We start from the raw sequence: 15,528 nt of genomic DNA on the forward strand, positions 1-15,528 counted from the left end.
TCCCTCGCTCCCACTCCACGGCAGACATCACTGGTCAGCCTAAGGAGGAAGAGTGCGGGCTCGATTAGTCATGTCTGCCATAGGAATGGGAGAAACAGTGAGCGGGCTGCTACTGGCTAACCCTGGTCTTGTGCTTGTAGGAATGAGAGCAATAAGAACCTCATCCCTACCATGGCATTCTCAGCTCTACAGAATGTCCATAGTCACACTCATTCAGTCCTCTCAACAAGCGCTGGGTTATACAGTGGTCCTGCTAGGTCGGGGATGGTCACTATCACAGTTGGAACACAGCTTCAGAAGGGAGGCCTGAAGAGGGTGAGGTGGGAAGGTGGCACCTTCTGAGTCAGGCAAACAGAACTGAGCCCAAAACTTTGTGTGAAAATCCCCGCCTCCCCTTACACCTTTCTACCGAAAAAGAGCCTCAGAAAGGTCAAGTGATTCACCTGATGACACACAGCTAGCAAATGCCAGGGCTTAAACCCAGGTCGTTTGCTCTAAATAGAAGTTTTCAGGGGTTCTAGCTGTACCTAATGGTTTTACCCTCTTTCCTGGGTTTGTCGTGGGCCTTTGTAAGTTGACTCCCTGTGTCATTGGGAAATCTAAAAGAAGGAGAGGATGGCTGCTGTATATGGCTTGCTTTCTTTCTCTTGAAAATCCGTTCTGAACTGTGATCTCATAGTTATTGTAAATGTGCATCGATGTGGCACCTTAAACTTTTGGAAATGCATATATTTGGAGGCCAGTGTGAGTAATCCTGGGTTGTGGGGGGAGGAAGCAGAGACTTTCAGTGGAGCCATTCACACTTGAATGCAGGGCCTGCCAGTGGAGCCATGCTCTGAGCAGGGAGGCTGGATGCGGCCTGGACTGTGAGCCAGGACTGCTGTCATCACATTTCTTTAGTTTCCCACCGCTGGGTCCTAGGTCCACTGATATGCCTAGCCCCAGACACAGGAGCCAACTCCCTGACTGGGGAGTTTGGGAAGGAAGACTGGAGAGGGTGGGGGTAGGGTTCAATTCAGACAGCAGCTCAACAGCCCTGGAAAGGTTGGGTTATTCAAGACCCAGTGTCTGGCTAGAGGGCCTGGACACTTTGATGGCAGCTCTCTTGTCCCCCTCACGGGCTTAAGCTCCTGTCTTTTAACTTTTTTCTTTAGTTATTTTTGGCTGCACTGGGTCTTCATTGCTGTTTGTGGGCTTCTTCTAGTTGCCGCAAGCAGTGGCTACCCTTTGTTTCGGTGAGCGGGCTTCTCATTGTGGTGGCTTCTCTTGTTTCAGGGCACAGGTTCTGGGCATAGCGGTTGTAGCACGCAGGCTCAGTAGCTGTGGTACACGGGCTTAGGTGTTCAGCAACACGTGGAATCTTACCAGACCAGTGACTGAACCCGTGTCCCCTGCATTGGCGGGTGGATTCTTAATCACTGAGCCACCAGGAAAGTCCTTAAGTTCCTGTCTTGACCCCTCCCTACATTGCCCTTCCCTGGTGGAGCTCAGAAGGCTAGTTGGTCAGCCCCCTCGGTGATCTCAAGCCTTGTTTACTGCCAGGGCTTAGCCCTACCTGCTGGAGTCCTTCTCCCTATGTACCTGCCTGGACCGTGGAGCCTGTGTGAGTCACACCTGTGGGACCTCAGCAGGTCTGGCTGCTTGCCCTGGGCCCAGCCATTGTCAACAGCCTCAGCCTGCACAGACCCAGGCCCTTCCCTCCCTCCAGGCACATGCCTTGTGCTCAACCTGTCTCCTGCTTTCTGCCCAAAGTTGCACAGCCCCCCAAGTTGCCACTCCAGGGCAATGACAGGCCATGTCTTTGGAAAGGAAGTGAGACTCCTTCAGACTTTTATGCCTGCACACCTTCTCAGAGCATCCCAGTAGCCAAGTGTTTGGCAGAAAAGACACAAAACATACCATCAAAATAATACCTTTGGAGTTTTGTTAAACCTCTCCTCACCCTAGGTTTCCCTGCTGCCATGCAGGAGACCCAGGTTCAATCCCTGGGTTGGGAAGATTCCTTGGAGAAGGAAATGGCAACCAACTCCAGTATTCTTGCCTGGGGAATCCCATGGACAGAGGAGCCTGGGGGTTACAGTCCATGGGGTTGCAAAAGAATCGGACGTGACTGAGTGACTAACACTTTTGCTTTCTCTTCACCCAATTATAAAGTTTCTTACGGTCAATTAAGGAAAAGCCCACCATTCCCCCTTTGCCAATCAAATGATGAAATACGTAAAATGAAGTCAAGAAGAAATATAGTATTTAAGCTGTTAAAAGAAACACTGATCCACAGTTAAAGTCAAGCCCCACATTGCTCTTTTTTAAAGATTTTATTTATCTTTGGCTGCACTGAGTCTTCACTGCTGCGAGCAGGCTTTCTCTAGTTGCAGTGATAGGGGGCTACTCTCGTGGTGCGTGGGTTTCTCATCACGGTGGCTTCTCTTGTGGAGCGCAGGCTCTAGGCATGCGGCTTCAGTAGTTGCAGTGTGTGGGCTCAGTAATTGTGACACACGGGCTTAGTTGCTTCACAGCATGTGGAATCTTCCCAGACCAGGGATTGAAACTGTGTCCCCTGCATTGCCAGGAGGATTCTTATCCGCTGCACCACCAGAGAAGTCCCTGATCCCTGTTTCTAGCTCGTGTGGCCTGGCTTGGCCAGGATTATAAGAATACAGAGGCAGCAGAGAATTGTGGAAAGAATTTCAGAGTGGAGATTTCAGAGTCAGAGCTAGGTTTGAGTCCCAGCTGGTGAACCTCTGTGGACACTGTTTTCTCTTCTGTAAAATAGGGATAACAATAGTTCCTACCTGAGAGTTTGCTGAGATGTCTGAAGGTGACAACCCTATGCTTGGCACATGGTCAGAGTCCATATGTTCAGAGTCCAGCAAGTTTATTTAAAGTCTTTGCTTCACAGCTGCAACTCATCACTGATTCATGGCCTCCTGAGCAGAAAGGGGCTGGAAGCTTAGCTTTTGCAAGAGGGAGCATCTGTCCCTGGCCAACACCCTTGGCTATGGCAAAGCACAGGTTATATATGACACAACCAAAGGGAGGTCTGGTCCCAGAGAGAGGCAGTAGCAGGGTCCTCGCAGGGATAGCAGGTGGAGGGGGACAAGACTGAGCAGAAGCATGGGAGATGCAGCCCGGGTCCACGCTGGGTCTGGAGTGTATACGCAGGGGGCCGAGGCATGTCTATTTTGTTCTCTGTGGTGGTCTTTGCCTAGAACTGTGTCTGGAGGCACAGGTAATGTCTAAATATTTATTGAACGAGTAAAGAATAAATAGATGAATGAACAACCTTATCAGTCAGAGCCTGGTTGTTGCAGGAATTCCATTTAAAAACAAGGAAAAGGAGAACAGCTGCTGGCAGGAAACAAAGGTTCTTCGGCAACAGATGGGTTCGTCTGGATGTAAAGAGTTAGCGATTGGTCAGGTGGTATAGAACCAGGTCCTGGGGACATTGAGCAAAGGGATTTTGGTCTATGGACAGTGGAAGCCACTAAAGTTTTTAGAGTTCACTAGGTGAGAACCTGAGCTTTGGAGCCAGGCTGCCCGGGCTCAAAGCCCAGCTCTGTCGCTGACAAGGCGTATGACCTGTGTCAAGTCACTAAATCTCTCTGTGCCTTCATTTTTCTCTCTGTAAAATAAGGATGATGATAGTACCAACCTCACAGGCTTGTTGAGAGGATTAAATGAGAAGATTTGTATAAAGTGCATACTGTAATTTCTCAAGAAGCACCTCTGTTCATTTTGTTTGACAAGGTGTAAGATTATCTGAGCTGTGTTTCAAGAAATTTAAGCAGGGAACATGCACAAGATGGAATAGCCCAAAGGGAAATTATTTCAGAGGCCATTACAATGTCCAGGTGTGAGAGGACAAGGTCTAAGTCAGGGAAATTATTGAGTGCCTGAAGAGGGGAATCAATGCAAGGCAGGTGGTTCGTGAAAAGAAAATTAACAACTGATTGGCTAAAGCAGTGTGGGGAGCAGAAAATTCAGAGCACATGCATCTGAGAATGAGGATTCTTGGGAAGAAGAAACCACTTCTGGAAGAGAGAAGGGATGTCTAAAGGAGAAGCAAGTGTAGGGAGGATAAAAATTCAGTTTGGGGTGTGCCACGTTAGATGTGGGCTACCCCATTCAAAGGGAGGTTATAAAGCTGGAAATGCCCAACTGGCTGGGTGAGACGTCGGGGCTGGGGGAGAGCAGGCTCAGGTGGTGGCCAGAGAGAGACGTAAGGAGAGAATTGTGGAGGTGCCTCCAGGGGGCAGTCACAATCGGGGGTTGGGAAAAGGAAGATGGAACCTGGGAGCAGACAGAGCAGCAGCCAGAGTGTGGGAGGGAAGCAGAAGAACACAGTGCCTCTGAAACCTTGACAGCTGAGTTCCTGGAAAGAAGTGATGGGTAGCAAGGTCAGATGCTCCACATCCAGGGAAATAAGGGCTGGATTAGCCTGATAGATGGAATGATGGCCACTGAGAGCAGTTTCAGCTTCTTGAAAACTAGTGGTAGGTTTTAGGAATTTCTAAAAGAAAGGAAGGAAATGGGATCAGTATGGATCTGTAGACTTTCAGGGAACATCTTAACATAAAGAATGAGGGGGAAATGGAATTTCAGGGAGGACTGGCAGAAACACAGGTATTTTTCATCCTAGAAATAGGCATGGTTTGGAGTCAAAGTCAAGATGCTGGAGGAGGAGGGAGGCTTGAGTTTGTAGGAGGATGAGGGAGCTGGTCTTGGATGAGGCAGGTGAAGGTAGGGGCAGCCTGGAAATTGAAGCGGGGAGAAGTGAGAGGCAGCGAGAAGTTGATGTTGTGGAATGAACATGACACAAACAGCTTTGATTTCTTAGTGAAGAAGGGGATGAAGACTTAAAGGGGGAGGAAGTGGGAGAGTAGACTGGGGAAAAGGTAGGAATAGGTGTTTGGGGAGATGAAGGTAATTCACATGAGATGAGAGGAGACTTGCAGAAGCCAGGGATCACCCAGTGGCAACTGAAGAGGCCCCCAAGAGTGATCAGTTGCTGGCATATGTTCACTCTGATTTTTTTGCAGCAGTTCTGTGCTGGGGATTAAGACTAGCAATGCCTCTCAACGGGGCTGAACAAAGGGTGATTTGGAGTGAAGAGAGAGCTTTGGGTGCAGTGACAGAGTCAAAACGTCTTACAGTTAAAACATCAGGGTGGATTTTGGGCTCCTTGCTGGCTAGTTGGAATTTGTGGAATGAAGTGATTTCCCAACAGAAAGCAAGACTTAAGAAAAATGTTCCTAAGTCTCCATTTGGCTTTCGGGTGAGTTGTGTGGATTTTTTGAAGCACCAAATCTGTATGGAAGATGAAATTGCTGATCCTGGGGGCAAATGCCACTAAGGATTGCATGGCAGCTGGGGCTGGGGCATTTTATGAGAAGCTAACTAGGGACCCTCAAAGGTATCTGTCCTGCCTCGTCACTGAATTATCTCAAATGAGCTGCATTTGTCACCCCCATTAGGATGGAAGACTCCATCTGGAGTCTTCCTAATGATGGAAGACAGGGATCCTGTACTTTCTGATCCCATTCTCTGCATAGAATGGGGCTGACCCCAGAACATGCATTTCACAAATATCCTCTAACTTGATCACATTCTGATCATGTGCAGTCTGGGGACTTGTTCCAGGGTGTTTGGTGTTTTGTTCATCAGTACTAGGGCAGGCGACGCAGGAAGTGTGGGCTCAGGTACTGAACAGAGGATGCAGTCAGTGCCCCTCCCTGCAATGTGCACTCAGCACCTGCAGACTCACAGCATGGAGGAGATGCAGCATACGTGGCCCGAGTACCTAGCTTAGCACATGCTTGCTGGTGACTGTCTTATTATCTATTATTTCAAGCCAAATGTCTCCTGTTCCATGAGAGTATATTCTCCAGTGTTGTGGCAATTAAGGAGCGACTGGATGTCGCTGGCTTGAGTGAAGAAAGCCTTCCAGGAGCTGCTTTTCAGAAACACTGGCAAATGTTTGCCATGGGCAACACTGTGTTTCTAAAGGGCAGGTGGTGAGGCCATTGTCAGGGTTTCCAGGAAGACACATAAGAGCCTGAGCACCGTGTAGTCCTAATCCTAGCTCCCAGACTGAGCAAATGTGTAGCAGATTAAATATTTATCTATTGTCCTGTCTACCTCAATAAAACAGGGCACTCTTTAAAGTGGTTGCCTTAATGACATTTTTGTGTCTTGGAATGCCACCCCAGGGCAAACAAACGACATCTGAAAATGTGAAAACATGAAAATCAATAACAAGAAATGAAAAGTTCATTTCACTGATAAAACATCATTTATCTTAATCATTGGGGCTTCTCAGAAATTCCTAAGTGCCCTTTTAAATGCCAGCATCAAGGCTAGTGCCCACAGTGTGCAGAGGGGAGTCTAGGCAAGAATCCTGATTGCTTGGGCCAGGGAGCCAGCTAAGAAGTATGCTTGTGGGGCAGGTGCCTGCTGGACTGATTTCCAACCAAGGAGCTCCCAAGTGGGGTGTCTTCTAATATTTCTGGTATTTCACTTCCAGTGAAAATAAAATAATATACTACTTTCCTATGAAAGATATTTCACAAGACCCTAACTGTGCAGCATAAGTGACCCACTTTTGGTAGGCCTTATGTAATAATAATTCCTGCTGATTAATAATAATTGGGAAAATGAAATTATTACTCCACTTCCAGGAACCCTATACCTTGCCCTGCTCCCAGGCTGGAGAACAGCGTTCCCACTCCCCACATTGAACCCAAATAGGGATGAGATAGTACAAGTCCTCTGGCAAGCAGGTTGGAGGCACTGGTCCCCAGGGAACAGCTTTCTGGCTGGCAGTCTCTCCTTTCCTTTGCTTTACATGTGCAGCCTCATCCAGCCTTCTGGTTTCCTTGTGTGTGTGTTCAGTCATGTCCGACTATTTGCAACCCCATGGACTGTACCCCACCAGGCTCTTCGGTCCATGGAATGTTTCAGGCAAGAATACTGGAAATCCTGCTCCAGGGGATCTTCCTGATCCAGGGATCGAAACCGCATCTCTTGGGTCTCCTGCATTGGCAGGTGGTTTCTTTACCACTCCACCACCCGGGAAGCCCCCTTTGGTTCCTTCAGTTCAGTTCAGACGCTCAGTCGTGTCCAAATCTTTGCGACCCCATGAATCACAGCACACCAGGCCTCCCTGTCCATCACCAACTCCCGGAGTTTTAAGACCCAACTGTAGAGAGGATGGGGATGGCCTGAGAGCTTGGATCCCCGCAGGAGGTAGAGTATTAGGAGCGCCCAGCAGGCCTTGCCTTTGGATAGCACACCTAGGCTTCCTATGCAGGCTTGAGACCAGATTAGCGTGGGGCGGGGCAAAAGCTGGAGCTCCTCTCCTGGGCCCTTTGCTCTCCAGCCACAACCATGGTAAGGAGATGGGAAGGGCAGTCCATATTGCTGACATAGGTTTCTCTGAAGTTTTCCCACACAGTGGCCAGAAGTCTTTTTTAAAAGCATACACTGCTTCCCATGTTTCCTATGATAGATTCTGTAATCCTCTTCTCCCACCTCTTCTCCCCTCTCACTCTGTCCTCTAGCCATCCTGACTTCCTACCAGTTTGTTTAGGAAGCTGAGTCTTCTCCTAGCTGGGATCCTGTTCTTAATAGTTCTTTACTTGAATAGCTCAGTGACTCAGGTGTCACTTTATTTACTTATTAGAATGTCTTTCTTTTTAAAAGAAATATTTGTTTTTTTATTTGGCTGTGTCGGATCTTCGTTGCATCCCATGGGACTTTTTGTTGTGGCACACGGACTCTAGCTGTGGCATGTGGGCTCAGGAGTTATGGCCACAGGCTTAGCTGCTTTTTGGCATGTGGGATCTTTGTTCCCCGGCCAGGGATCCAACCTGTGTTCCTTGCTTTGCAAGGTGGATTCTTAACCTTTGGATCACCAGGAAACTCCCTCAGGTGTCACTTTAAAATATTAACTTTGCCAGGGACCTCTCTTGACTTCAAAATCTAAATGAGACCTCCTTCAGAGTTTTATGTACTTCTCCATAGAGGTCATCTCAATTTGTCAGTACTTTTAATCTGTGATTATTTTTAAGCACTATGAGTGAGCCTTGATGGCCACTGGTCACAGTTCACCTAATGCATCGTAGACACTCAATACACACTTCTAGACCAATGGCCTAAGGGCTAAATGAATGGATGAGTTCCACAGGGTACTCAGCCTGCAAATTCTTCAGGGACCAAATAGGTCCCGTGGTCAAGCACGATTGGGATGCCCTCTTCTGTCTCCCCTTAGAGAGTCATAATCTTCATTAGTTCAGGGAACACTGAGTCGGGCTCCAATGAGGAAAAAAAAAGCAAAAAATAAAACCCAAACAGTAGAAAGGGATTTTAATTTTCTTTGGCCTCTTGTTTTCTCAACTCAAGGGTAACATATTTTTCACCTCACATCTATTAACATCCTACAGAATGTACTTTTAAAAGATGCTTCACCGGTGCTTCCTGCCTGGGAAATCTGCAAATCTCAAAAGATTGTCGAGCTTGGGGTGGGGGACTGGGCATCCTCCATTGAACACCCTCATGGTGCCTGGCTGTCATCATGAACACATGTGCAAACACTACCAGAGCAAAGCATCAGGCATGAGCAAATCTTGTAGCTAGCCTGGGTTTATATTTTTAGGAAAGAGAGAGGAAAAAACAGTCAAAATTCGCTGTGTGCAGATAGAATCTTTGCAGCTATAACAGTGAGCAGCTCCTACATTACTAGTCTTTTACTGGAACCTGAATCTACAAGTGTTAGGAGGCTGATTAGTCCACCAGCCACCCAGTAATTGCATCTCAATTCAGTCTCCTTGTTCTCAGTATTCGCAGCAACTCTTGAATTTTCCAATGGATATAAGCGAATTTTGGGTGGGGGTGGAGACTGCATGCAATATTAGCATTAATGGAGGTTTCAGAGCACACCCTTTTGGCATCTTTAGTATGTTGTACGTAGGTTGGGTTCTTGAGGTGAGGTTGTAATTAAGTGCAGTGGATCTGAAATTATTTTTGATCAGCCCCTACTTAGGGCAAAACTGCTTGACTTACCGACTCCATCTAGTCTCATTTTCCAGTGGAAAAATAAATTAATGATAATTTAGGGGGAGTGGATTATGTATACATTTGTTCTAGCACTGGAGTATGGATGATTCATATTTGAACCACAATGTATACATGTCTGAGAGTCAAGTTATTGGAAAATTACAGCCCAGGGATACTGTTGATGCAAATAAGCTTCAGTGTACTCTGTTGGGTTAACCAGGAAAACCACAACAAAATAAACTGATAATGATAAAGCTAAGCTAACTGTAATTCATAATTAAAAAGTACCAAGAGCAGCAATTGCAAATAGCAACCAACTCAAGACAACATTGATGATGTGCTGATAAAGAGTCCTTCTCCCAGACTTTGGAAATGTCAGCTCTGTACCTGCACATGTGAAATTGGAGCCTTCCCATAGAGTAGACGGGCTCTGCATGGGTGGCTGGGCTTGTAGCAGGATACTGTGGGGTACTCAGTAACTTTTAGTATTTTCTGAGTCAATTACAAATTAGCAGCCCTAGTAGTATGTACAACTACAAGCTTAATCAAACTGTACACCATTCACCATAATGATCCAAAAGAGGCCTTTAAGAAATAAATTCAGTTGAGGACACGGGGAATGTTTCTGGTAAGGTCCTCTCCACCCTCCACTCCAGTAGCTCCCAGTCTTGACTCTTTAGAGCATTACCTCCTTCTGGTGGGGCTTTCATTTTCTAGCTCATACAGAGCAGGGTTGTGCATTTGATTTATAAAGTACTCATATTCTCACTTTAATGAGAGTTTTAATATCCAGTACAAAATAATCTCTAAGAACATTAAATGAAAAAAAGCAGTGTGTATGACAGTATGTATAATATGCTATTTATGCTTAAAAATGGTCTTACATATGTTGACAGACATGTATATACTTTATATTGTTGGGGTATCTGGAAGCAAATTCTAGAAACAGAACAAAATAGTTGCCTCTGGAGATAGGTATTATCTGATGGGAAAAAGGAGGGAGGAAGATTGGGTTTTTCACTAGATATCCATTCATGCTTTTTGAATTTTGCATAATTTACACATTAACTATTAAAAATATGAAAGAATCTAAACTTAGAAAAGAGGAAAAAAGGATCCAGTGAGCCTACAGAGACTTGATTTTTGCCTCAGGTTTTTGTTTTTTTTTTTCCCTTTTAAAAGAGACAAGGGTTACGTTTGGTTTGTTTATTTTCTGATGCTTTTTACCCCCCTTCAAAAACAGTCATATATTAAGCAGGAGGTTCCATAATGTAAAGAAAAAAACCTCTAAATGAGATGGCAGGGTATAAAATCAGGCCCCAGCCCTGGAATTTCAGAGTAAGGTAAAGACGTTGGTCTCAAAACACCATTTTCTGACAGACTGGACCTGCTATTCAAAAAAGTTTCCAAGTGTTCTGATGTGTTTTCATATAGTGCATGTGTAAAATATAAAAAGGAGTGCTCTTAATAAGTCACCTGTCCACTGTCCATTTGCAGCTTTAGTGTAAGAAAAAAAGCACAAAATGGAGACAAAATTCATATAGCAAAGCACACTTAAATGAGCTCATTTCTCTTATTTCATCTGCTTTAGTGTTGCTCAAGGAGACAAAGCAATTATTTATGCTGATTTGCTATCAGGAATTTAAAAAAGAGCAAACAGAAACAGTACTGTATTTAGTGTTTCCTATTGACAAATGAAATATTTCACTAATGATGTAGAAAAGGACTGTATTCTTTTACACAGATTGATACAAGAGAGTACATTTTCTTTGGATCTTAAATGCTGAGTAATACTTCCTTCTTAGAGTGAAATCTCTCCAGAAATAAGTAGTATATTGAAATTATATGGGTTTTGAGTGACTGCAGGGAGACTGTAGAGTAAGAATTGATGAAAAGCAGGAAGGAATGTGTGGACATGATGGAAGGCCTCCCTCTGGGTGGTACAGGCAGAGATCACGAAAGCAGTGCTAAAGTAGGCACAGACATCCAGAGGTGGGGATGCAGGCTGGTGTCCACCCAGCATACTTCGGGAAATTCTATAATGGCGATATATCAGTACAAGTTATTACCTATCCCAAGGCTTTGGTCAACTTAGAGTACAAATGTCAAATACCACAAGCCACATCCCTTGGTCTAGGATGTCCCCTTGTATGCTAAGTGTGCAAGTATTTGCCCCACACTTCTTGTCCTCCTAGTCACCCTGTTTCAGCCCCTTTCCTATCCCAGGCCCTGCAGGCTGAGTTAACTTGAGCCCTGTATTCCAAACTTGGGTTCATGTAGAGGGGATCCATGTAACCACAAGCCCGCGGGTAACCCACGCAAGGAAACCTACTCAGATTGGGTCTAAATAACTTACATTTTTGCTCGCCTGAATTAGCCAGTAATTGCATGTGGGTAGACTTCACCAGAAATGGTCTAAATGATCAATTAGAGGGCAAAAAGGAGTTCCTTTCTTTAAAGCTCAAGAGTCCCTGTTGAAGAGCCCTACTTCCCAAGCCCTGCTTGCATGGGTCTATGCCCAGCTCTCTGCGGTGCCTGGGCATATTGTACATTTGCCTAACGATAATGAATCGAGGACTTATTTTGTAGGAAAATATAGGGCACTTCCATTACATGCAATCAGGCAAAAAGGCTGCAAAATGTGCCACTCCATTAATTTTAAACAGAATCCTTTCCAAATGTCACCCTGAAACCAGAATAAGGGGTTATTACAAATCTGAAGGAATTAAGAGTAATTTTCATTTGTACAAAGGAGTTGAGGGATACAGCTCCTGCCACACACACACTATTAATTGGGCTAAATTAAATTTGCCAATTTCAGTGTGAACCACTGAGTCCTGACCTAGCCTGCCTGGTGCTGAGATCAGGGGGTCCTATCTTCTTGGAGGGCGCAGGTGCGATGCACACATATACACACATGCAAACGCAAGTATAGAATGTACGGAGAAGGTAACACAATGGGCGAGTTATTAACCAATGTCTTCTTCAAAGAAGAAAGACAAATGGCAGCTTCTGGCAAGTCACATAACCTCTCTGAGCCTCAGTGTCCTTATCTGTAAAAGGGGCTGATAACATCTTCAGTGGGAGTATTGAGTATTCATGAGTTGGAGTAGGGCAGAGCACTTAGCGTGGTGCCCAGCCCATAGGTTACACCCATTCCATGGTAACTCTTATCTTTGTTTTCATCTTCTGAGGGTGGGTGGGTGGGTGGGCTCTTGTGCCTAAGTTGGTTCCCGATTACACAGAAGGAAATCTGGACCTGGTACCAGGATGGGACAACCTTCACAAGCCATTGTGGGGTCAGCCTCAGAGCCTAGGAGGTCAGGTCAGCCCACTGAGGTCATTTCCTTCCTGATCTCAGTTCCCACCATCTCTGGGAAAAGAGCAGCTGGACTTGGAGGAGAGCGCAGAGCAGGAGACAGGAATAAGCAGGATAAGGAGGTTCTGGGGACGGTCCAGTCTGACCCTCACTCCACGTTCCGGTACTTGGTGAAGAGGTTGTACAACACTCGCAGGGTAGATTTCAGGTCACAGTTGACGATGTCTGCATGGGAAACAAAAACCACAATGCTTCAGTGGTGCCCAAATTGGCACTGGTTGTCCCCTTCCTCCTGCCACCCACCACGGGTGCCCAGCATGGTCCGGGGAGGGGCGTGCTCTCTCCCACAGGACGTCACTGTGTGACAGGGAGCCAGCTCCCTGTGCTGCTGGGACAGAAGAGCATCCCCACAAGATGACCAGGGCCAGGTGGGTGTTGAAGGATGGGAGGGCTGTGCAGCAAGACTTCAGAGCAGGGGGCAGTGAGGGGCAGAGGTGCTGGGGTGTGGGCGTTGCACCTCTCATTGAAAGACAGCGGGCCCCAGGGCACGCAGCCTTTGCTCTGGAATCAGCATCTCAGGCACGAGGACCCTGACCCGACTCTGTCCCTGGTCTCACCTGTGCCTGGGGGCCCCTCTGCCTTTACCCTGCACCACAGAGCCAGCTGTGAGTGATGGAAAAGAGGGGACAGACTGGGGCTACAGTGGGGGACGAGGCGGTGGCTTAGGAGTAAGGCACCTCTCCTTTAAGAAGGGAGGGCGGGCCCCTAGATGGCATAGGAGCCCACCTGGCAGGGAATACTGGGTAGATAGGTGTCATCTGAAAGATTAAGGACAGAGCAAGCTGGTTGGGTTTGAGACTGGGAGTTGGACTCTGTTGAGAATCCACTGCAGGTCCTGAGCTTTCATGCAACCATTTCCTCCCACCCTCACTTCCCCTGGCCCCTCTCTCTGCTCCTCTCTTCACTGGTCACTTTCTCTGGCTGCCTCACTAACCCTCTGTTGAGGCTGACTTCTCCACCTTCTACCCACGAGGCTCTGCTCTGGCCTCTCTGCACTCATGACCCTGCTGGAGAGCCTTCCCTGAAGAACCAGCATAGAGAAAACGTAAAGAAAGGAACTCTCTGCCTACTATAGGGCTACATGCTTGTGTGTGCTCTGTTGCTTCAGTTGTGTCCAGGTCTTTGCGACCCTATGGACTGTAGTCTGCTAGGCTCCTCTGTCCATGGAATTGTCCAGGCAAGAACACTGGAGTAGGTATTGCTATGCCCTCCTCCAGGGGATCTTCCTGGCCTCGAGATCAAACCCGTGTCTCTTGCATCTCCTGCATTGCAGGTGGATTCTTTACCCACTGAGCCACCTGGGAAGCCCATATAGAGTTACAAACTGTGGTAATTATAAGGAAAAGTTACAAAAAAAAAAAAAAAAGCCTGATGACTATACAAAGCGGGAGAGTTGAGGTTGAGGATTACATAAGGCCAAAAAGGGCAAGTGGAGGGAAATTTCAGGAGCTGGGGTGGCTGTTTCCCTTGAACTGGGTGCTAGTTACAGGTGGCTCGTGGAATATTTCAGTAACCCACACTTTTATGTGCCACTCTGTTTATGTGATATTTTTCATAGTAAAAGTTATTAGAAAAAAATAACTGTGCAGAAGGTCAGATGAAGTAAATGATGTCAGAGAATAGAAAATAATAAATGCTCTAGGATTCAAAAGTGGGAGAGAGGAGGCTGAGCTGCTGTGAGAGGGGTTTGGGGACAAGGTCAGAGCTCCAGCAGTGGCCTGGTGAATAGGAATGGGGATCATTCAGGACCAGCAGAGTGGGAGGTGGGGGCTCCAGTGGCTCCAGGCCTTAGCCTGGGAACCCAGCAGTTGTGGCTACTGCCATAGTCAGGTGTGCCCAGGTCCCAGCACTGCAAAGATTGAGACCAACTGGGCCATAAGCCGAGGGCCCAGGGCTCAGGAATCTCCCTAGGGCTCCCTCAACCCCTGGAAACCCTCCTGCCTGCTCCTGCCTAGGCCTCGTCTCAGGTGTGCACCAATCCTATTCCACCCTGCTGGGCTCAGACTCTGTTCCAAGCTCTCTTGCTGATGGACCAGGGGCTCAGGGACCACCCGCTAGGCCTGGAGCGCAGCCCGCTTTCTGCTTCCGTGTTGGTTCCGGCACAGATCTGAGCCTCTAACTGGGATCCTACTCCGTAGCTGAGACCTGCTACCTCGCCCTGCTTAGGCTGAATCACTTTCTGCCAAATACAGTTCCATGTCCTCTGGGCTAATTCCTGTCCTCCCCTTACTGCTTGATATTGAGTATTCCTTAAATTCCACCCAAGTCGAAGATTAGGGAGTTAGCCTAAGGAGGAACTGCTAGAGAGGCAGATGGGGCAAAGGGGAGCTCAACAAGGGAGTGTGTGAAGGGGCAGGTAGGGTAACACTGGGGCCGCTGCAGCTGGTTCCTAACTGGGCTCCTCAAAGCCTCTTGCCGTCTCCTGTCCGTTGTGCTCACTGCAGTTAGACTGCCCGGTTTCCGGGTATGGTTGTGCAAGATGCACACTCCACGGTACATTATTCACATTTGCACAGTGTTACCACAGACAACAACATAACTCTGGTCCTAGGAGGTGTCCCTGGTGGCTGAGATGGGAAAGAATGTGCCTATAATGCAAGAGACCCGGGTTCGATCCTGGGGTTGGGAAGATCCCCTGGAATAGCGAATGGCTTCCCACTCTAGTATTCTATGGACAGAGGAGCCTGGTGGGCTATAGTCCGTAGGGTCACAAAGAGTCGGACATGGCTGAGTGACTAACAGGAGGTGTGCAGCTCACAGCCTGTACGGTCATACAGCCATGTCACTAAAGTCCAGAATCCTCATCCATGGTTTTACAGGGCAAAAGCTGACTCCCGCCCACCTCTCCAATCTCATGTCATGCCACCTTCTGCTCATTCACTCTGCACTGACCACACTGGCTTTCTTTTACAACCTCCCAATAGGCTGTCCTCCTCCATTATCTCAGCCTCTGCACACACTGGTAAACATCTAGATTGTTCTTCCCAAGTAGCTGACTACCGATCCTCTCGTAGACCTCAGCTCAAAGCACTGCCTCCTTTGTGAAGTCTTTCTGACACCTGGTCTTGGTGAGGGCACCCTGTCTTATGGTCTCA

The 15,528-nt window shown here is 47.3% G+C and overlaps 1 protein-coding gene across 1 annotated transcript in view; it reads right to left on the bottom strand.

The window, feature by feature from the left end:
- Positions 1-8,349: 8,349 nt before the first annotated feature.
- PARVA (parvin alpha) overlaps positions 8,350-15,528 on the bottom strand; it is a 184,842-nt gene continuing 177,663 nt past the window's right edge. The window contains exon 13 of the mRNA XM_055423354.2: positions 8,350-12,598. Within this exon, the coding sequence (XP_055279329.1) occupies positions 12,522-12,598 (77 nt within the window). The 3' untranslated portion in view covers positions 8,350-12,521. The remainder of the gene's footprint in view (positions 12,599-15,528) is intronic.

The sequence above is a fragment of the Moschus berezovskii genome, chromosome 14 (assembly GCF_049115385.1).
Source record: "Moschus berezovskii isolate FMDL1 chromosome 14, NW_MosBer_1.0, whole genome shotgun sequence".
Taxonomy (NCBI): domain Eukaryota; kingdom Metazoa; phylum Chordata; class Mammalia; order Artiodactyla; family Moschidae; genus Moschus; species Moschus berezovskii.